We start from the raw sequence: 20,996 nt of genomic DNA, 5'->3' as shown, positions 1-20,996 counted from the left end.
TGCAGGTTGTCTCCAGGAAAGAATGCACCTGGGGCGGACAGAGTAAAAGAGCCCTGCTGTCTGCCCACGGGTGGGGAGCAAGGCACTGCCACCAGAGCCAGGAAAGCAAAGTGCTCAGGTTTGTTTTGTTCCAGGCCAAAACAAAAACCAAACAAACCGACAGAGGTGCTTTACCTTGTGTTTATAAAATATTTCTATTTATTTCTTGATGATTTTTTTTCTCCCCTGATGTATAAATATGCCCAGGAGGAAGCTAGCATCCCCAGGGGCAGGCAGGCAGCCAACCCAACTCCCTTCCTCGCCTTCACCACCTCCTGTGAAATCCAGTCCTGCCCTTTTCAGCCGGTTGGGTTTCTAGTTCCCCACCTTCACGCAGCCAGCCCCAAGTTTGCTGCTAACTGCTTCTCGCTGCCTCCTGCGGAGCAGATTAACTTCAGGCCTTACAACAGTTCTGCACGGGAGCCAACGAATTGGAAAAGGAAAGGGAAGAGGAGAGGGAGGAAGTCCTCCTTTAAGCTTCAAATTCAAACTCGAAGTACTGGGGATCGAAGTAATGGATGCGAACGTAGCCATCCTCACCCCCGCTGCTGTAACTGTACGGGAGGAAAGACAAGATAAAGTCACTGATGTTGTCAGGAGTCTAGGTTTATACCAGTAGTGGAGTTTGTTCTCACAACCCCCTCCAAAAACTATGAAAGAAGTCACAGGACAGAAAAAGTATCAGTGACGCAGCCAAAATGTGCAATAGGACATAAGTGTGAGCCCCCCGGCCAGCCTTCCTTTAAGGAAGGTGCTGGCTCCGTTCCCACTGCAGGGCTCCTGTGAGCCCAGCCAGATCCTAACCCGCAAGTGGGCTAGGCTTAACTGGGACACGCTGCAAGACCCACAGAGATCCTCACCTCTTCCCGTCGGGGTGAAAAGCAACGCTATTTATTGGACCAAAGTGACCCTTCACTCTGCCAAACTCTTCTTCAAAAGCCAAGTGGAAGAACCTGGGAGAAGCAAGATTTAAATTATCAAAAGAAGTCGGGAGTCTGGTTAGGGATACAATCAGGGTTTCCTCAAAAAAAGCTCTGCAAGTTTAGTGACTCCTCCAACACTGCCAGGAGCGAGATGCTCAAGGAGCAGCACCCCTGGGCTCTCAGGAGTCTTCCAGGTGAGGACTCGACCCTGCCAGAGGAAAAGGACCAACCTCGCCTCAAATTTGCCAATCCTGGTGGAGGTCGTGGTCACATCCATGGCCTCTTGCCCACCACCAAGCACGACCTGCAAAGGAGAGAAGCCACAACACTTCAGGGCTGCTTACAGCACGCCTGGCGGCAGCCCCGAGAGGAGGGAACCGAGCCTTGGGGAAGCCTCCCACAACCCAACGGATCCCACGAACTCAGGAGCAAGCCCGACTCCAGCCCCAGGGAAGTTTCCGCCTCCCAGACACACTCATTTGAAGATCAGAGGACACAAAGCCTTGTTCCATGCACCAGACCGCAGTAAAGCTCCCCAGATCCATCCCTCAGTCATGTTTTTTAGCTGGACTGACATCACTCTGCCTTCCAGCTACCTGGGACAACACAGGAGTCACAGAAAGACCATTACAATGAGCAAGCTCATTCTTACGTGATCAAAAATGGGGGAGAGTGCAGCAGAGTTCACCGGTCGCTCCGTCCGGAACGTCTTCAAATGCTCGAGTGACGTGCAATCAAATAGCTAGGAGGCAAAAAGGAGAGCGTTATTCTGCAAAAGGGCTGGCAGCCCGATTAACTCGCACAAATCTGGCTGCTGGGCAGATGTTAGCTCTACAGTTGCTCATGGGCACCCAAATCCCAAAAACATTTCCCCAGAATCCCAAAATACTGGCCTAAGGTAAATCGCACCTCTATCATCTTCTGGAGGTAGCAACTGCAGCCTTCGTTTTGGCAATATTGTTTCTTAATTTAATGTGGTGGCATCTCCCTTTTCTCATTGAACTTTCTCACTAAGCTTCAACTTTACACTTAACTTCCTAAGGAGCAAACCTCTGTGATAGCCACGGCTCTGAGATAATACCCAGAGCCCACTGCGTTTCTGAGGAGAAGCCTCACCTTGGCCGTGTTGTCCTTGGAGGCGGTGATGAACATGGTCATGTCCCTGGAGGTCTGAATATCGTTGATTTGCTTGGTGTGCTCCTTGATGTTTGAAAGCTGCTCCCCTGACTGAAGGGTAAAGAAGGCAGTTTCAGCACGCTGGCAAGTGAAGTGAGCATCCACGTGACTTCTCCATTAAAAAGTTTAGATGTCGCTGTCAGCAGCGGGGCAGATGTTGGTATATCAGCCTTGCTCAAGGGAGCCGCATATTTTAACTATCCTTCCATGAGGCTGCTGGTTTGAGCCAAAAAGCCCATATTCTGTCCCATGACCACAACAGGAACGCTGTGATATCCTCCCCCAGGCACTGCTGCCCGAGGGAGATGCTGTTCCTTATCAGACTGACCTTGGCACTGAACTGGTTCAGCTCTCCGCTCTCATGTCCTGCGATGATGAACTCTCCCAGAGGGCCCCACACAGCACTTGTGATTTTAGAATCACTGCAGGGGATTTTCATGTAAGGCTCGTTGTTCTCTGCAGGAAGGAAGGAGACAGAAAGACAGACACAGTGGCACCGGCTCTGGTGATCAACGCTTCCTCTTATTCCCTGGTGCATGCACTAGCCCGGATTCCTCACCAATCTGGCTGGGGTCCCGGAGGTCAAAGAAGCTCACAAAACACTGATATCCCATCTGCTTGTCTGTGGAAAACATGATGATGTTTCCTCCAAAGTCAAAGCCGCATGTCCTCACCGCCGAGCTGGTCTTCACCAGAGCAAGCTGCTTTCCTGAACACAGAGCAGAAACCGTCAGTCACTGCAGCGGTCTTTCGCTGCAAGGTTAATGACAAGGAGCAGCCAAACAAGCAGCCAAATGGCAGGGCCAGAGGGAGGATGACAGCATGAGCATCGGGCATAGCTGACAAGCAGGTTCGGTGACCTGCAAGCACTAACCCCAGATTTGTAAAGCGAGTAAATTCACTAAATATTCACTAGAAACCAGGCACATAAACAAACCCTCCCCTCCAGCAGTCCAAGTCCAGATTCAGAGCTCTTTCAGAGGGGCGAACAAGCACGTTGTGCTGCCACTGCACACTCCAAACTTAGCAGACTTCGCAGCAGGACAGACCTGTGACTCAAACACAGCTATGAGGGAAGAGAGGAGCCTTATCTTACCTGTTTCACAGTCCCAGAGCCGACAGCTGTTATCCGCAGAGCCAGTGAGCACATGTCGTGTGTCCCCTAGGTCACCAGTTAGGGAATACCAGTGTGTGCTCAGCCCCAAAAAGCTACTGTCTAAATCCCCAGAGAATACTTATACACAAGATTAAAAATTACAGAGATTACACAATAACTCCAGTTCCAGACACAGAGTCCAAGTGCTCCCGTTACAAAACCCACAACTTTCCTCTTGAAACATTAAAGAAAAAGGTTCCAGCTCTTGCATTAACACGATCTTTGCATGTTGCCGTCTCCACTAACTGCTGCCCACATTGGCGATGGAAGACCTTGTGCAACTCGGACACCTTCCCCAAGCTCCCAGGGCCACCACAGCAAAAGCGATGACGCACAAACAGGAGTGGACATTATTCCAAACGACAGCCCGGGAAGAAAAATACCCAAAAGATGGAATAAGGGAAAGACAGCAGAAGAGTTAAACATGCTGTATCGCCCCCATGCTCTTCTTCAAGAGGAAAGAGTGCAGCAGCTGAGAGGGATCAGCTCAAGTGAATCGCTGTAAAGAAAACACGTGGGACAGACAAACTGGTTTGTGTGATCAAAGGATACAGTCTGCATCCACGCACCAGACGGCTCCCGTGTGGCCATTGTAGGTGCCGAGCCTCTCTCCATTCACTGAATACCAAACATTGACAATCTGGGAGAAGAAAACAACCGAGCACCCCTCTTACCACGCGGATTAATTAACAGGACTGATAATCAATTATCGCGGTGGGGTCGGCTTGGGGGCAGGAGGGGGGAGAAGGGACATCGAACTCACAGGATCCTTAGCCACGGTGAAAAGCAGGTCTCCCTCCCGGTTGTACTTGATCTGCGTGATGGAGCGCTCATGGCCCTGTAGCAGGATGGGCTTCTGCGAGGGGGGAGACGCCATTTAATACCTCAGGCGAGGCCTTGGCCCCCGCGACGGGGCTCCTGGGCCGCGGGGGAGGGCGGGGGGCGGCAGACTGCCGCCCCCCGCCCTCCCCCGCGGCCCAGGAGCCCCGTCGCGGGGGCCCTTCACCGCCCGACCACCGGTCCCTACCCTCGGCCCGGTCCCGGTCCCGGCCCCGTTCTCACCATGGCGGCAACGCTGAGGCGAGAGAGCCTCGCGATCGCTTCCGGGTCAGAGGGTGCGCGGGACGGAAATACGTCACCGTCGCTATGGCGCCCGTGGGTGAGTTTCCGGGGCTGAGAGGGAGATCGTTACCGGGCGGGGAAGGGTCTGCTCTGAGCGGGGCCTTCCCTTGGGAAGGGAAATAGCAATCGGCCGAAGCCCTGTGGGGCCTTCCCTGAGGGGGGGGTGTGGCGGCAGGCAGGGCCCCGGGAGGTCTTCCCTGAGGGTGGAACAAGACCACGGCCTGGACCCGTGTGGGGCCTTCTCTGAGGGGGGACGTGGCCGTGGGTTTGATCAGCTGTGAGGCCTTCCCTGAAGAGGAAATATGGCCACAGGCTGGGCCTGCGGTGGGACCTTCCCTGGGAGGGGAATGTGGCCATGGGCTCGGCTGGCTGAGGTGCTTTCCTTGAGGGAGTGCGGCTGCAGGCCAGGCCCTGCGAGGGGCCTTCCCTGAGGGGGATGCGGCAGCAGGCCCGGAGTGGAGTCCCTCACCATGGGAGACAGCAGTGAGCTGGGCTGGCGAAGGCTGTCCCTGATGGGGGATAGTGGTGGACCAGGACAGGCCCCGTGCAGGGAGATGAGACCAGGCTGACCCGGTGCAGGCTGAGGGCAGTGATGGCAGACCAGGCTGGTGTTCCCCTGGGACCACCAGGCCACTGAGCTGAGGCTGTGCCGCAGGAGAAGCAGTGGCGCTGATGCTGGTGGCCGTGCTGTGGGGCAGCACCGGGCCGTTCCTGCGGACAGGCGCGGCGGGGCTGGAGGAGGTGCAGTGCCAGGGCCGCCTGCAGCAGCTGCTGGCCGAGATCCGCTTCCTGGGCCTCAACTACAAGGTGCGACCCTGTCTGGGCTCCCGGGCCAGGGAGGTAACTGGGTGTCAAACTGCCTTTGGGGTCGTTCCTACTTCTTTACTTCTGGACTTGATACTTTTACTTAAACTGTTAAATATTCCATATATCATCAGAATTCTTTATCCTTAGTAATATTTCATTTAATTGCCTAGAGCACTGCTCTTCCCATGTATAATTGAGACTGCTTTTGTAGACAGCAGGTCATTAGCCCTCATATGTTGCATGAAATAATCTGCCTTCTGCAGACTGGGGAACGGAGACGTTGAGTAGCTTGTGACTGGCAGCCGGAAATGCGATTCCGCTGCCAAACACGGCACAGGGCGAGCAGGTGTGGGCTCCTTCACTGCCCGCTCACTGGGGGTACACGGTGGGTTTGCAAGCAGCCACTGAGAGGTCTGTGTTCTTCCTGCAGTACATGGTGCCGTTTCTGCTCAATCAAGGTGGATCTCTCCTCTTCTATCTCACCTTGGCATCTGCAGGTTAGTTCTCGTTGCTTTCATGGAGGGGGTTGATCAGAATTTTGGGAGGAGCAGTGTTATCAATTAGTCTGGTGACCCAGCAAATTTCAAGCAGCTGTCTTTTAATAATCAATAAAACAAGTGTCTTACAATTTGTACACGATTATCCATTTTAAACTGTTTTTCAATTTCAGATCTGTCCCTGGCAGTACCACTCTGTAACTCCCTGGCTTTGATAGTCACGCTGGTGACGGGGAAGATTCTGGGAGAGGACATTGGTGGTAAAAGTAAGTTACACTTAAAACATTTCCTCACGTTGTCTCCTGCATCTGTTTGCTGACTAATAGCGTGGGCTACCTTCTGGTCTTCTGAAAAACAGCAAATACCCACACTACATAAGTAGTAGCTCTTGCTACAGAAGCTGAAAAGGAAGCAAAATGGATGTGTAAGCGGGAAGGGCTAGTAAATTTGAAGATAGAACTATCTAAGCTAACCAGGACAAGTTTACAGGCCTGAACCTTTACCTAACTAGATATTTAACCATAAGGGAAGGACTAAATAATATGTCCACCATGGAAAAAGGGATGCCCCGTAAGCCTCCAAATGTCACCACCCATCCTTTTTTCCTTCCCTTACATCCCACAATAACATTACCCCGCTCAAAGTCAAAAAATGGCAGGAAACTTTAAAGCTTCACATCACCAGGACCTGGCACAATAGCTGTAGGAATACACTAAAGTGGTTTTTTTGTTGTTTAAGCCTAGTTCTTGCTAGCCAGACGTACAACATCAGCAACATTTTCTTAGAAACATGCTTTGCCCAGTGTACGCAGGCAAGCCAAACATCCAGACCCCCTCAGAACTTGCCTGGTCCAGGTCATATCTATCTGGAAATTTATGCTATCCCATTCACCGTGATACCTGAGCATCATCTATTTAGCAATGACAAGGTCTGACTGATTAGTGTTGAATTATGCAAGTTCCCAAGACGATATTGTTCATTTCTATAGGGGCTGCAGCAGGAATGCTGCTCACCGTCCTAGGAGTCACGCTCTGCGTTGCTGGTTTGTGAAGGAAATGCAGTGAGAAGCAGAGGAAGAGAACCTGTTCACAGGTAACCCCTGTGGCTGAAGGGAGGGCTTCTGGCTCAGCGGCAGACCAATTGGCTCGGTTGGACCTAGGAAGCTGTTTTTTGATGTGAGGATGTTGAAAGACAGGAAAACGTGGGCTGTATTCCCTGAGCACCAGGGTAGAACAAGGTGTGTTGCAAGGACATCCTATTTAATGTCTTAAGGGATTTTTTTTGTGGGTGTTTCAAGGCAAGGATGATTGAATTGTCTTGTTCAGCACTGGAGGGATAATAAATGGTTAATAAATCGTTCAACTAGAACTGCTGGGACCAACTGTTTTTTCTGTAGAAGGAATCTGTTTAGGAACTCTCCCTTTCGTGGCTGAGCACGTGAAAAGGGTTTCCTTCGCTGCGCTCAGCTGCAAAGCACCAGGTCACACTGCACAGCCCCTTACACGGAGGTTACCACGTGGATTTTTCTCCACTAGAGCCTGGTAGAATGCCTCTCATCTGCAAAACAACAACAGTGCGGTTTGGCCCTTGGGAAGAAAGGGTGTTTTTCTCTTCAGTGAAATTATCAGTCCAAAATACCAGGTAGATCACAGAAGAAAAAATCTTTGTTACCCTTGTAATTAAATCAGAAACACTAGGGAGGGAAATACAGAAAGCCTTGCACAAAGAGGGTTAATACAAGAGCTGTTTATTACTATGACTTCTCCTAAATCAGGCAGATGCTCCTAAAACAAGTTAACAGAAACAAAATGCGTATAGCTTGGGGAACAGGTTTGATTGCTGTACACATTTCTAAGCATTCCAAATCAGAGGGACAATGATGCGATGAAATCTCTTCATAAGAAGTATCTGAGAGAGAATAAACTTCCTGGCAGACATTCTGTTATAAAGGCATATATTCTATTTTGTAATTCTTCCTTCCCAGGTTCAGATACAAATGGGTTTAATTAGAGTTCAGAAAAGCAGCCATCTCCTCTGCCACACCATAGAGATAAGGAAAGGAGGAAGGTCTTAATTATTTAACGAAATTGTGCATCTCATTCTTTGTTCGCTGGTACTCTGCTTCTCAAGCACAGATGATGAGGGTGAATTTAGAAGAGTTGGTCAATTAACCTAAAAGCTGGGCCAGTCTGTGGTGTTACAGAAATCTAGCCCTGCAGATGCCTTGCAGATAGCCATGTACCTAAGTGTCCCTCTCCTGTCATGGTCCCTTTGCGAAGTCTTCAGAGCTCTTTGCTGCCAAGGGGAACGTCATTCAGTGCTTTTCATCCTCCGAGTCACTGGCATCCCTTTTCCTTGCCACAGTCTTTTGTGATTTGTCTGTAGCCTGTGCCTTTTTTTTTTTAATATGAGAAAGAAATACAGTTTACATTGTAGCACTTCACAATTACAGAAAGATTCTGGAACTAAATTCCTGGATTCCATTTCCACTCTCACTATGGCTTTGGTATGCAAACCTGGGTCTCAATGTTAAATTCAAAGGTAGTTTATTTAATGCCTAATGATCCTCTCCCACTGCAGAGGAGAGCTGTGACACTCAAGTAACAACAACTGTATAGCAGTGTAGTCCTGGGCGGGGGGAAAGGCTGACAGAAAGCAGCGGCACAGAGTACCCACCCCATGGAGAAATGCTGGCCCAGCCTCTAAAGCAAACACAGCACACCAGGCCTCAGTGAGCCAAGAAGTCAGGAACCATTACCCAACTCTTCACTAAGGCTTTCTCAAATTAAAGTTCAAAGGAGTTGTGTTGCTTTGAAGTTCTAATTAATCCAAAGAGACTACCTAGGCAGAATGGTGAATCACCTAAAACATAGTGCATGTCATCCCATTACATCAATTCTAAATGTCCTCCTGAAAAGTTTAAAACACTATTACGCTACAAACAATAAGCACGCTGCAGATATTTTTCACACAGAATTTTGTTTTAAAACAAAAAGAACTACTTTTTTTCCCTTTTAAAAAAAGAGCTTAAACTTGTTACTGTCTAATAAATGTGTTCAGTCATTTTAGGAATTACATGTTTATTCCATGCCAGCTTCTGAGCTTCACCTGGCTACAAGCACCTTCTGCTTAACAAGTTATATTTGGGGCAACTGAGTTTTAGTGTAAGAAATCTGAGCACAGCCAGGAAGGATCTTACATACTGCGTAGAACCATTAAGTGGAAGAAATACTTTACTGTGGTGTATCATTTTGGCTTTTGGTATAAGTTCTTCTGCAACTCTCTGGAACAGGAGTAAGGATAGAAGTAGTACGCACAAAAAAATCTAGGAAAGCTTTTTATATCCTTACTGCAGTGGGGAGCTGTAACTCACATTCCAGAAGGGAAATGTTCATTACCCAGATGACAATCTGAGCTTTCTGAAAATGTAAAGCCCTGCAGTTACACGCTGTCCTCTGGTTTCTGAAGTTCCCCCTAGTGGTTACTTTCATCTTTACACATTGCAGAGAGAAGCACAGTGCTTCGCAAACCTAACCAATAGGACTTAAAACAAGTGAAAAAACTGAAGGACTTCCCCAAGCAACTGCTATAAACTATTGACTGATGTGTTCTCATGGGCCGGCTCTTGGAGTTGGCCTCCCTGCTGTGCAAAACCTGCAGCACAGAGAGATTCTAGTGGGACCACGAGTACTACCCTGCAGCTGTGAGACTCCTAACCAGGGCAGAAAATCATTCCTCATACCTGATCAGTGGGTACGTCCACCCTTGTGCATTCGTCCTCTTTTACTTCCTGGGCACCTCGCACCTCCTTCCTAGGGTCTGTGGCTTTATAAACACTTTCTTCTGTGAGGAGAGGAAAAGAAAGTTGTTCAACGGGTATTGCAGATGGCCGTGGCCTGGTCACGCTGAGGCTACAGAAATATACCCAGGTGAGGAGAGGAAAGAAGCAGAAATACAGAAGTTGTTGGCTGCTTCACTGCTTTATTTCAGTACATCTGCAGGTATTTTGTCCTTTAGCATCAAAGTAAAGCCAGTCTTCCTCTACAATTTGCAGCAGTGTCCTTTACCTTGATCAGGCCAGTGCTGCACATTCCTGTTGCTCCTTCTGTTTCGCCCCGCACGGACAGGCTTGGCATGGAAAATGGACTCTTCCTCTTTGAGGCAAGATTTCCTGGCTTGCCTTTGCAGTTGTGGAAAAGCAGCTGGGATCTTGTCTTTCTCTGCAGCTCCTGTGGTCTGCACCCTGCGACTGTCCAGCTGAAAGTATTCATCACACACTTCTTGATAAAGCAGTTTATAAAACAAGAGAAGTTTTGCAGGGCAATCCCCTAAACACTGCAACTTTCCCCTGTTTTAAGTCGATATTACAAGTGAAACAGGTACAGGGAACACATACAACACTTTTTGCAGTCACTACTACCTGTTGAGGTGGTTCAGCAAGAGCAGAATTACCAGCTGTGTCCTGGGAGGTGGCACAGAGTTCACGAAACTGAAAACAAACAAAACAAAACAAAACAGGAAAAAGGAAAAGTTATAAGCAAATAGCACAGATAGCATAAACGCACGTTTCAATGGACAATCCAGGACAGCCCAGCTGCTGCATCTGTGCTCTCTCTTGGGCATTTTACTCCCACAGTGAGCAGGAAAGATGTCCTAGCTCCAGAATGAATTCTCCCTGCCCATCAGCCAAAAAGCAGAAGAGGTAAGCGAGGCCAACTTTAGGAGTTCTTCTTCAGGCAGCAAGATTTAATTCAAATGTGTTCTGGCCACGTAGCTGTCTCCAGCTCCTCTCCTTTGGGAACAGTACCAAGCAAGGAGGCCATAGCCATGGCAATTGGGAATGGAGATGGCCATACACATCCACTGTTCACGGAGGGATGCCTGCACAAAGGAACCGCGATCATAGCACAAACAGTCCCGTGCCAGCTGAACCACCTACCCTTCTGCGGTACTTTTTGTGCCTGCTGTTTGGGTGGTTCCTGTAACAAAGAAGCAGCAGATTCTCAATGTCAGGCAGAAGTCAGCTGTAGGAAGGCAGGATCTCCCCTTTTCCCATAAGAGAGGGCCCCCGAAGGTTTTTTTTCTCAGGACAGGCAGAGCACACTCCACACATTCCCGTTAAATCACACTGCCCACCACAGGCCTGTGACGTGCAATGCAGGTGCTCCTCCGTGCTTGATGAACACTTAACTGAGAAGCAACCAAGCCACTTGCTTTCTCTGCCACTGAACTCTAGATTTCAGGGACTAACCCTTACACCAAAAGCTTTGAAAACACATTCCTTCTTCCTAAACTTCCAACACATGAAGCAAAACTCAAGTTTTGAAGCAGACAGCGCTGAACAGGAGGGCTGCAAAAAAAGATGGCTTTAGCTGAAGACTACCACGGAGAGGATTCTTTAAACCACTTGGCCACAGTCTACATACCTCAGTGTTCTGCACGCAGAATCCTGGGGCACCAGTAGCTCAAAGTAAGGCAGTTTTTTGTACTCCTCATTTCCCACTGCCACATAGTAATCGCCATTCACCAGCTCCTCCCCACCAGACACCTGGGTTCCATCCATCCTGCAGAGCCTCGAGGAAGAGACAGCAAAGGGTTCAGAACTGTCACAAGACTGTGAGCAACGCCTCAGTGTGGAAGCAAACGTGCAAAGTGATAAACAGGACCGAGGCAAGTCAGAGAGGCTCATTCTTAGCATTACTCCAAGGAAGTGCACAGAAACATTACACCCAGTGATCAGTGAGCTGCAGTAGATCTCAGCTTTTTCCTTGGGTGTCAGTAAATAGATGTATGAGGAGAAGCTAGGCTGTATTTGTTGCATAAAACCCCTCTCTCTAGTCATAAACCCCTTTTTATGCCACATTTTACTGCTTGCTTATTGCTTTTTCACTGGACACCAGCATCATCAGCCCTCCTCACAGAGCACCCAGGACATTGGGGTTATCCCTAATTTAAAGATGGGAAAACGTGGAAAGCAAATGAGTTTGCAAAAGCAGACTGGAAATGGCTGTCTGAACTCCCAGTCCTCTGTGCTAATCAGAGCTGCTCATGTTCTGGACATCGGGAAAGGGGAGCCAGCAGCGCCTTTTCTGGATACCCACTTGTTAACAGCTCCGCTGCGCAGATCGGCTTTCTCTGTCAGCACGGCCAGGAGTACGTCCCACTGCAGTGGGGTGCTCTTGGAGAGAGACAGTGGGAAAGGAGGGCTCAGCAAATCCCCATTCCGGAAAACACTGCAGTAGAAACAACCCAGAGCATGCGATGAGCCAGTGTTCCTGCAGCTGTGAAAGATGGGGGTGAAAAAAGCCAGCCACTGGTGCCTGGGCAGTATTTACAGCAAATATTTCAGGCAGAAGCTGGGAATTGTCCCTGTGAGGCAGCATTCCCAGGATCTCACAGAGAAATTCCCTCCTCCAGCCCCCAAAAACATTCCCAGAGAACCTCCAAGGAGAAAACACCAAGGCACTTACTGAATTGTGCAGGGCAGGTGGGTGTGCTTCTGCCATCGCACCAAGACGTTCGGCTTCCAGGGAGCTACAGTGCGGAACTAGAGACCGAGTTCAGTGCACAAGAACAGTGACAGCCCTGGCACGGAGCCTCCAGGGCTGTTCCCTTTTCTCCATCAGGAGCTGCCGGCGGGACACCGCCAGCCCTGGGGACACTGCCAGCCCTGCCTTTAGGCTTGCTGCTGCTAGGTGGGGTTTGTTGTCAGCAACACCAAGGCTGGGGAGGCTCTTCACATAGCTGAGCACGTTCCAGAATTGCCAGCGAACCTCTGAGTGGGGTGGAAGGCACGCAGCAGCAGCCCCTGCACTGTCTCACACATGTCCTACTGATTCCTGTAGCGCTTTGGCCTGATCTCCACCCAGCACCTCGCAGCCTTAAATTTCCACTTCAGTTGGAAATTTGACGGTTGGACTTGATGATCCTAGAGGTCTTTTCCAACCTTAAAGATTCTATGATTCTATGATTCAGTTTTATCACCTGCGTTCCCGCCTGCCTGTGCTCAGCTCAGGGACTCACCTGCAGACCCTTGCTGTTCCTTGTCCCGCGGAGCTCCTTCCTTCCGTGATTTAAATAGCTGTGAGAACAAGACAACGTTGCCACATAGCAACTGGGCCGTGGCTTACTGAAGAGCAGTGAGAAAACGACACGCTGCTCTGCCTCGGTGCATCACCACCAGACATGTGGGTGACTTATTTGGGTCACTTCTGAAACGATTCTCTGGGTGCCTCACCTCATGGTGTCCCAGAACTTCAGTCTAAGTTAATTAAGAAATTCCCAGCTGAATACTGACCATTGCAGATCCCCATGCTAAAGACACCCAGAACGTTTTATTCCTTTGTGTTACTGATCATAGCTCCAAGGGCTGAGTGGTGTTAATGCAGCCTGGAGCACCTCCTCAACAAAATGCAATACACGCCAGGGAGTAAAATTCACCTCACACACACCCCCTCAAGAGCCAAGCGATGCCACAAAAACCTCTTTAACCCTCTGTATTTCAGGATGGACCAAAACAGGTCTACTTTGTGCAGGATTAGAAAACAAAATACCTCCATCAAACCAAAGCAAAAGTATTTGTCAGTGGAGACAGCGCGACTGCCAGCTCAGCCAAGGAAGCGGGCAGCAGAACCTCCCACACGCCACAAAACAAAGTGCACGGAAAGCAGAGCAGCACCGATCACAACATCCTGCCAGAGAAGGCATGCCTCCCCCAACATGTTTTCTTCTGAGAGACAAGTGACCTTATCAGGAATATTTGCATTTTCCATGTGATCTGGAACACCTCCAGTAGTTTCCAGTAGGAAAATAAATTAATCGGTCTGGTTTTCGTTGGGTTTGTACCCCTCTTACCTCTTCTTTTTCCATTCACGCCCCAATACATCCCCCGTGGAGGTGATCTACAGCTGCTTACCAAACCCAGAGCCCAAAGGTCCGTCTACTCACTCAAGCCTTTTGAACTTTTCAAAGCCCGCAGCCACATACTGGCACCCGTCCTGCAGGTCCCCCAGCTCAGCGACGTGGTGGCCATGCCTGGGTGTGTAGAGGTTCCTCACAGCCAAGGGCGCACGAATGCTCTTGGTCACCTCATTCAGAAATGCCTCAAAGGTCAGGAACCGCCGCTGGTTCACTACAAACTTCCTCCCAGGGAAGAAGGGGTCACCATTGCGATACACCACCACATTCTTGGCTGGAGGTGCCAGAGCTAAGCCACAGGAGCTCATCCCCCAGGGATCAAGCGAGCCCCACTGACCAGAGGGGCAAAGAGACCAACGTGGGGCGCGGAGGAGAGCCCCGGCCAGCCTCCCACCAAGCCCAGGCCCTTCCGACCAGCCGCTCTTGCGTTCTGCCGTCCCTTCCCAGCACGGTCTGGTGCGACCGGCTGTCTCCATGGACGCAGGCCCAGCAGGAGGAAGTTGTGGGCCAGTCTGGAGGCCACATCAAACAACTTGCAGAGCACCTTTCTACTTGAGAACCAGGAACCACACAGCTCTGTAATCCTTAAACGCCAAGTACTGTGAGCTCCCTCGCTAGCCACTGTGGCCACCAGGCTCAGATTAACCAGCCTGGAGGTACAGTAAGTGCCACTATCTTTATGGCAGCGGTTCACATCCCATGCAGAGCAGCGCTATCCAGAAGCCGTCACCCCCTTGCCATCACTTGCTACCTGCGTGAGAACAATAGGTTTCTGTCCTGCGTGTATCAGACAAACCTCATCTCAGCAGGCACACCGCTCTTTGCACTGAACAGGTTGCCACGGGTTGAAACGGACCATGGATTCACCTGGCTCTTCCTGGGAGAGGAAGGCAGGCCAGACAGGAACAGATTCAGAGATGAGCGTCAGGAAAACTTTTTATTCACAAACAAATCGGCATCATTGAGGAACAGAAGGATACATCTGCCATATGGCAAGAGCGACCGTTCAGGCAGCAGGAACGCCGAGCGTTTGCACGGAAGACTTGGGGTCACAGTAGGGAACTTTCTGAGGGACCTCGAATGGTCCTGAACCACAGCAGCATATGGACAAAGCGCCAAACCCTGTAAGTCCTTACTTGCCCCCTCAAGCACCAGTCCAGGTGACTCTGCCACACAGAGAGGTATTACCGTGGCCAGAGACGTGCAAGTTGGGAACCAAGCCTCATCTCCTGAAGGTCAAGTTTGATGTGCCATTGCTCCCCACCAACTGCACATGAAAGTTGGGGAACTCTCCTCCTAACTTATTCTTGCAACTAGGTATTCCCCAAAGCCTACCACGAGCCCTTGGGAGATCCCAGATATTGCAGAGCCACCCCAAATACACAGCTCAGATACCGATATGGGTCACCCGCAAATCAGCGGAGAAGAGCTTGTTCCTGCAGGTTCAAAGCATCTGCTGCCTTCAGGCATTTTAGTTCCACCAGAGTTCTCCCCTAGCCCAGCCAACGGAAACAGGGTTCTTCTGGAAGGAGGTCTCCCTGGGACTCCCTCCAGGACACACAACCACCTCCTTGGCTGCACAGTGACGTTTAATCTTTGCTTTGACCAAAATTCCCATTTGAAATAAATAAAAGGCTTTCTTGCCACATTCATCTGAAGTGGAAAACATCAACTCAGGGAGCTGGAGTTCCCCTAAGCTGCTGCTGTCCGTGAGGTCATGTCACGACGGCGGTGCTGCAGCTCTGCACCAACATCAGTGCCCCACATGCTCGGGAATGCCCTCCTATGGGTCAGGAGTGCCCAGCCTCTGTTTCAGCATCAAGTACTTCAAGAGAAAGAAAATCAAGTATTAATGATTAAATCCCAGAGACTGGAAGTAGGAAAGAACCCACCCTTGCAGATTAACGAGCAGAATCATTGCACTTGGCCAGAAGATGCACAAGTCTCACCTTTCCAGCAATGCAAACGGCAGCTCGCTATGGGAGCCAGTGCCTCGGTACCTACTGCTGCGCTGTGTAGCCAGGATAGTTATCCCAGTAACAACGTCTCTGTAGCAGGCCAGGAACGAAGCTTGTAACCAGATCTAAACAGCTCCTATTCGCCTTCATCATCCCTTTTCCTACCATTCCCCAGAGAAGTTAAAAAAAAAAAAAAAGGACACTGCTGTCATCCAGTCCAATCCCTGGGTAACTGAGCCAGCCCCAGCCCCACCACAGACGGCACCGCTCTGGCTGCAGACAGGCAGAGACACTCTTTCGGAAGAGGCAGGGTCAGGCCCTTACGTTTTTACGGCTGACGATAGCTTGTTGCAACCACAGCAACTCCATGATCAAGTGATTTCTGTAGGACTGGAGACCAGACCGAGTTTGAGGAAGATCCTTTATGTCCTCAAGTGGAATTTCTACAAAGAAATGGAATATTAACCTATTATTAGAAGAAAGATTCAGATTGCATTACCGTCTCTCCTGCACTGAGTTATTCTAACCTCTCCAGGATATTCTCAAGGTTTTGGTTCCCCAAGGACCTGCTGCGCCCCCTGCACTCAGCACCAGGTCCTTCAGACCACACAGGAGAGCGCAGGCTGTGTGCCAGCTCCCGTCTCTTACCCAGGCTGGCTTCCAGGGATTCTGCCTCCAGGACAGCGCTGTCCCACACAGCAGACACGTTGCTGTCATTCTGCTGGTCCTCGCTCTCTGCTGGGGCGCTGCACCCCTTTTCAGTGCACTTATCGGCATCAGCCCTGAGATTTGGGGGGCTCGCTACATCGCCTTCACCCGTGGAGCTCATTTCTTTCTCGCTTTGCAGCCGGGCTGTAGGTTTCACACTGCTGCAGCCCCAGTCCCGTTCTGGTTCAGAGGTGTCCGGCTCCTCTTGCAGTTTTTCTGCGCTGGTCTCATTGCTTGGCACAGCCTCCCGCGGACCTGAACACTTCCCTTGTGTTGGCTTCTAAAGGGGCAACGTGCGAGAGATTGAAATATAAGGAAAAGAAAATATAAAGATCTGAAAGGTGGCTCTGTCCCACTCCTGCCGTGACACCAACATGCTCTGCTTTGAACCACCCTGAATTTTCTAAGGGCTTTCCTTCCAGAAGTGGTAAAAACATTAGAGAGCGGTGCTTAGCCACCGCAGGAGGGCCCGGCTGTTCCGTACGACCGAGTGAGGTGGGTGCCCAGGGACAACACCCCCAGGAGTCACCTGCATGGGTCGGGCATTTGACCTGAGGCTGAGCTTCACCCGCAGGAAGAAACCCTCAGTGTGGGGTCTCAGGGGCACAAGTGAGGGGGAGTCTTACAGGCCTTGGCTATGGAATTGTTGGGTTTAATTCAGTAGGAGCACAGGTTCCTGGGACTGCGCTGCAAAAACATCGTCTGCCCCGCCACACCACCGCACGGATCCGCCGTTCCCCAGTGCTCCCCCCCAGACGGGGCTGTCGAAGCCCCCAGCCGTCCTGACACACGGACCTCGGGGACAAACACAGGCCGCGGCAGGAACCGTCCCCTCCACTCCAGCTGGCTCAGGTCTCCTTCGATCTCCCGCACCACCTCCTCGTACTCCGTCCGCAGGCTCCGAAACCGCTTCCGCAGCAGGTAGCCCCTGACGCCGGCCTGCGGGCACGGGGCAGAGGTGCCGCTGGAGCCGGTGAGAGCCCCCCCGCCGCCCCCTGCCCAGGCACCCCGGGGGACGCGGCCTGGCGCACAAGGAGCAAACGCGTCCCACGTCTGAGCCAAGGCAGGTTTTAATGAGGCAGCGCCGGCCGGATCAAGGCCCCCGCCCCCCCCGACGGCCCCCCGCGGTTGCCCCCGGGACCCCCCCTCCAGCTGTGCAGCCCCCACCCTTCCCCGCCACGTCCCCGTCCAGCCGCGCTCCCCCGCGGCGACCCCCCCTCCAGCCACATTCCCTCACGGGTGTCCTCCCCACGGGGACCCCCTCCCAGCCGGGCCCCCCCGCCAAGACCCCCCCATCCCGGGCGGGCCCCCACCTGCAGGCGGGTCACGGCACGGAGCAGCCGCCGCTCCTCCGCCTGCAGCCCCAGCGCCGCCATGGCCGCCGCCACGGCAACCGGGCGCCCCCTGATGGCGTCATCCGGCCGCGACGAGGCGGGGGGCGGGCACGCGCCCCGCCAGGCCCCGCCCCCCGTCACTGCGGGTCCCACCAAAATGGCGGCGGGGGGGGGGCGGTGTTGGCCTCGCAGGGCCCGACCGGTGTCGCCTCCGTCGGCCCGTCCGCGGGGGGGGGGTGGCCCCGGTGTGGCGATCCCGTGGGGTCTCCGGTGGCGGCCGCCCCCCAGCCGGGCCGGGCGCTTCGTCAGGCTGCCGCGTCCTCGGGGTCGGGGCTCTCGGCCAGGTGCAGCTTCTGTCTGAGCGTGGGTCAAGGGCCAGCGCCATCCCCCTTCACCGCCACCACGGCCACCACTGTCACCGCCATCGCCCCCCCCCCCCACGCCCAGGATACATGGAGCTGCTGAGCTCCTCCAGCTGTGGGAGGCAAAGGCAGAGGCTGAGGCGCCAGCGGGGAGGCCAGGGCCAGTGGGGATCCCGGTCATGGCAGCAGGGCCACACCGGGGGTGAGGGGTGACGCTCACGTGTGCCAGCAGCTGGTCCAGGTTCCTGTCGGCCGCCGCCTTCTTCTGCTCCTCGGGCAGCTCCTCCACACAGACGTCGAGGCCGAAGTGGAGCCGCGCCAGCTTCTCCTGCATCTCCCGCACGTGCTCCAGCTGCTCGAAGGAGCACTCCTTCCCTGCGCCCACGGGCGGGAGCTGTCACGGCCTGCCGGCCCCCCCAGACTCCCCTGGCCCCCACCGACCCCCAGCCCCTCACCAAAGGCCTGCAGCTTTCCAGAGTGGAAGTCGCTGAGGAGGCTGAGCAGCCCCCCCTCCATCTCGCAGACGTCAGAGACGTCGGTGAGGAAGCTGTGCTGCAGCGGGGCCCCCCGCGCCGCCCCCACGCCGCCCGCCCGGACCCGCTCCTTGCTTGTTCTGCATGGGGAACAGAGGGGCTGGCGTCGCCCGGGCCCTGGCTGGCCCCGCACCGGAGGGGCCATGGGGGGGCTGGTGGTCACCCCCCGTGCCGGCACTGACCGCCTGAGCCGGGCACGCTGCCTGGGCGAGGGCAGGGTGGGCAGCGGCAGCGCAAAAGACGTGCTCTTGCTGGGGGGCAGTGGCCGCGGGGCCCCAGCGGGTGCCGGCTGGGCCAGGCAGGCGTTGGGGCTCCGCTTCTTCCTCCGGTCCTCCATCCTGAAGGGTGCAGGGCACCGGAGCCGCAGAGCGGGGACCCTGCACAGGATGCACACAGCTCTTGGCGGCTCCTTCCCTGCGCGGGGCCTCTTGTCTCCAGAGAGGATGTGTCTGCCCGAGCTGGCGGGGATCGGGGTGCCCCCGGGAGCAGCACTCGGGGCGGTGCCACCCCTCCTGCCTCAGCCCATGGCATGGCCAAGGGGCCCCGGGACCCTCAGTGCAGCAGCGTGCCGGCCATGGCCATGGCTGAGCCGCAGCAGGGCTCCGCGGGCTGCACCACGGCTCTGCGGTGGCAGGAAGGCTGAAGCCAGGAGCTCGGACCCCCTCCGTGGGTGCCAGCAGCCGGGCTCAGGCCGTGCTGGAGCATCGTGGCACAGAACAAAGCCGAGGCCTGAGCAGCAGCTGGGAGCTGCCAGCCTGGCCTTGGCTTTCAGCGTCTTCCCCAGTGCTGCAGAAAAGAGGATTTCGACCACGCGTGCGAGAGCGAGACAGAGATCGTGGGGGCCCCGTCACCCCTGGACACCAGCCAAGCAGCCCCGTGTCCCCGGGGCCCTTTGTGGCGGCAGGATGGGGCTGCCGGCAGCGGCTGCGGGAGCCCCTTTGTCCGCAGCTTCCGGCCGCCCTCCCCGAGCGCCACGGCCGTGCGGGGGGACTGACCTGCGCCAGGCCCTGGTCTGGCCTGTGGTGCTGACCCGGCCGCGTCCCTGAGCCCGCCGGACACCCCGAGCCCACCGGACACCCGTCCCCGCCGGACACCCGTCCCTGCAGCCCCGGGGCTGGGATTTGCATTTAAAGGGAAAGGGAACTTCCTCTGGCGTGTCCCCAGGGCAGGGGCGCTGCCGGACACCGGCTGCCCGTGCGGCGTGCAGGATAACGGGGCCTGGCCCCCGCCTCAGCACCAGCTCCACACGGGTGCCGGGGAGAGGGCAGGGCCCAGCGGCCACGTTGGCACAGCGAGGGCCCAGCGTGGGCTGTGGGGTCCCCTCCCACGGGCCTCCCTGGGGTCACCGCCTGCCACCCCCTCAGCTGCCCCGCTTTACCCCGAGTCCCCTCCGGCACCACCAGATCCGCCTCCGCAGGAACGAGCCTCCAGCCCTCGCACTGGGGCGAGATTAAAGACCAGTCCCGTCCCCCAGCGTATGCAGAACTGTACGCAGCTTCTTATTTAAATCCTTGCCAGACTTTAAGCCAATCTTAGACATTTTGGAGCCAATGGTGACGCCATCAGGGGTTCGATACCACCAGTACCAGGACCCGCAGGGCAGGGGGGTCTGACACCATACATGGCTCTTGGTGGCTGCCCCAGCTTGTGGGCAGGGAGAGCTGGACGCGAGACACCCCGAGCCGGGGGTCCCGGGGACAGGGATGTCCCGTCACCTCTGCGGCAGAAGGTCCCTGCCAGCCACCCCCCTCCCCAGCACCGCTGGGAAGGCAGGGCCAGGCCCTGGGAGCGGGGAAAGCCGTGCCTGGGGGGCTGATGTGACCTCCCCGCTCCCTCCCCACAGCCCAGCGCCCCAAATCTTCGTGGCCTAACGAATGAGAAACCACAGAGGCAGCAGCAGCGAGGGTGGGTGCATTTCTATTGGATACAAAGAGACATACAATAGCCCCCGCAGAGGTTATCTGTACCGTAACAGGGAGAAAGAGGGGAAAAAAAAAAGGGGTTGGTGACAGTTTCTAAGAGGTTTTTCTTTTACTGAAAGAGCAAGAAGTCCAGAGCCCAGCTGCAGCCCTCGTTCAACCTGGCTGCTGGAAACAGGGTGGTCCCACCCAGCCACAGCATCGTTCACTCGCTCGGGGGCTCCGGGGGCTCCTGCCGGCTCCTTCCAGAGGCCAACATGTCCCTGCGCCGGAGGAGCAACACTGACAGCGAGGGGCCATAAGACAAAGTCATGCTCAGCTCGGGGAACGCAGCCCAGTGGATGTTCAAGACTGCGGCTCTGTGGCAACTCGTTAGAGCCCGTCTCTGCCACAGACGGCCACGTTCGTTAGATCTGAACTTGCTGGAGTCCCCGTGGAGGACAGGAGGATGCGGAGGCACCTCCCGCGGGTGGCTCCCCTGGCAGCCAGGCAGGTCCTTTGCGAGGGCACCGTACAATCGCGGAGAGAAGACGCAAGAGCAGCTG

General features: G+C 54.1%; 4 protein-coding genes across 8 annotated transcripts; 1 reads left to right on the top strand and 3 right to left on the bottom strand.

The window, feature by feature from the left end:
- Positions 1-175: 175 nt before the first annotated feature.
- EIF3I (eukaryotic translation initiation factor 3 subunit I) lies at positions 176-4,496 on the bottom strand. Its single transcript, XM_054802121.1, has 11 exons — positions 4,357-4,496; positions 4,058-4,150; positions 3,847-3,934; positions 3,235-3,300; positions 2,698-2,847; positions 2,467-2,594; positions 2,079-2,189; positions 1,615-1,704; positions 1,193-1,266; positions 900-992; positions 176-593 (listed from the first exon to the last, which is right to left on the bottom strand). The coding sequence occupies exons 1-11, from the start codon at positions 4,357-4,359 to the stop codon at positions 512-514; spliced, it is 978 nt and encodes a 325-aa protein (XP_054658096.1). The 5' UTR covers positions 4,360-4,496; the 3' UTR covers positions 176-511.
- On the top strand, positions 4,358-7,085 carry TMEM234 (transmembrane protein 234). Its single transcript, XM_054802123.1, is given in 6 exon segments — positions 4,358-4,424; positions 4,427-4,453; positions 5,072-5,223; positions 5,654-5,720; positions 5,894-5,986; positions 6,709-7,085. Coding segments are annotated over 6 exon segments (468 nt in total). The 3' UTR covers positions 6,771-7,085.
- Positions 7,086-7,450: 365 nt separating this feature from the next.
- DCDC2B (doublecortin domain containing 2B) lies at positions 7,451-13,945 on the bottom strand. The gene is made up of 8 exons (XM_054802748.1): positions 13,668-13,945; positions 11,822-12,040; positions 11,147-11,293; positions 10,660-10,699; positions 10,141-10,209; positions 9,788-9,977; positions 9,463-9,563; positions 7,451-8,112 (listed from the first exon to the last, which is right to left on the bottom strand). The coding sequence occupies exons 1-8, from the start codon at positions 13,943-13,945 to the stop codon at positions 8,035-8,037; spliced, it is 1,122 nt and encodes a 373-aa protein (XP_054658723.1). The 3' UTR covers positions 7,451-8,034.
- A 610-nt stretch (positions 13,946-14,555) lies between these two features.
- LOC129195749 (coiled-coil domain-containing protein 28B-like) lies at positions 14,556-19,773 on the bottom strand. 5 transcript variants are annotated; one of them, XR_008573956.1, is made up of 8 exons: positions 19,528-19,773; positions 18,220-18,374; positions 17,617-18,112; positions 17,099-17,242; positions 16,244-16,583; positions 15,920-16,038; positions 15,587-15,756; positions 14,556-15,462 (listed from the first exon to the last, which is right to left on the bottom strand). XR_008573956.1 is itself a non-coding variant. In XM_054802119.1 (8 exons), the coding sequence occupies exons 2-8, from the start codon at positions 18,867-18,869 to the stop codon at positions 15,421-15,423; spliced, it is 1,113 nt and encodes a 370-aa protein (XP_054658094.1). In that variant the 5' UTR covers positions 18,870-18,909; positions 19,528-19,640; the 3' UTR covers positions 14,556-15,420. The 5 variants fall into 5 exon arrangements, 4 of the variants coding, with proteins under 4 accessions (XP_054658094.1, XP_054658093.1, XP_054658092.1 ...); XM_054802119.1 differs by lacking the exons at positions 15,587-15,756; positions 17,617-18,112 and adding exons at positions 18,455-18,612; positions 18,715-18,909 and having other exon boundaries at positions 19,528-19,640; XM_054802118.1 differs by lacking the exons at positions 15,587-15,756; positions 19,528-19,773 and adding exons at positions 18,455-18,612; positions 18,715-19,033.
- Between the last annotated feature and the right edge of the window lie 1,223 nt (positions 19,774-20,996).

Source organism: Grus americana, chromosome 23, assembly GCF_028858705.1.
Source record: "Grus americana isolate bGruAme1 chromosome 23, bGruAme1.mat, whole genome shotgun sequence".
In the NCBI taxonomy this organism is placed as follows: domain Eukaryota; kingdom Metazoa; phylum Chordata; class Aves; order Gruiformes; family Gruidae; genus Grus; species Grus americana.
This window is presented reverse-complemented; position numbering and strand designations above follow the sequence as displayed.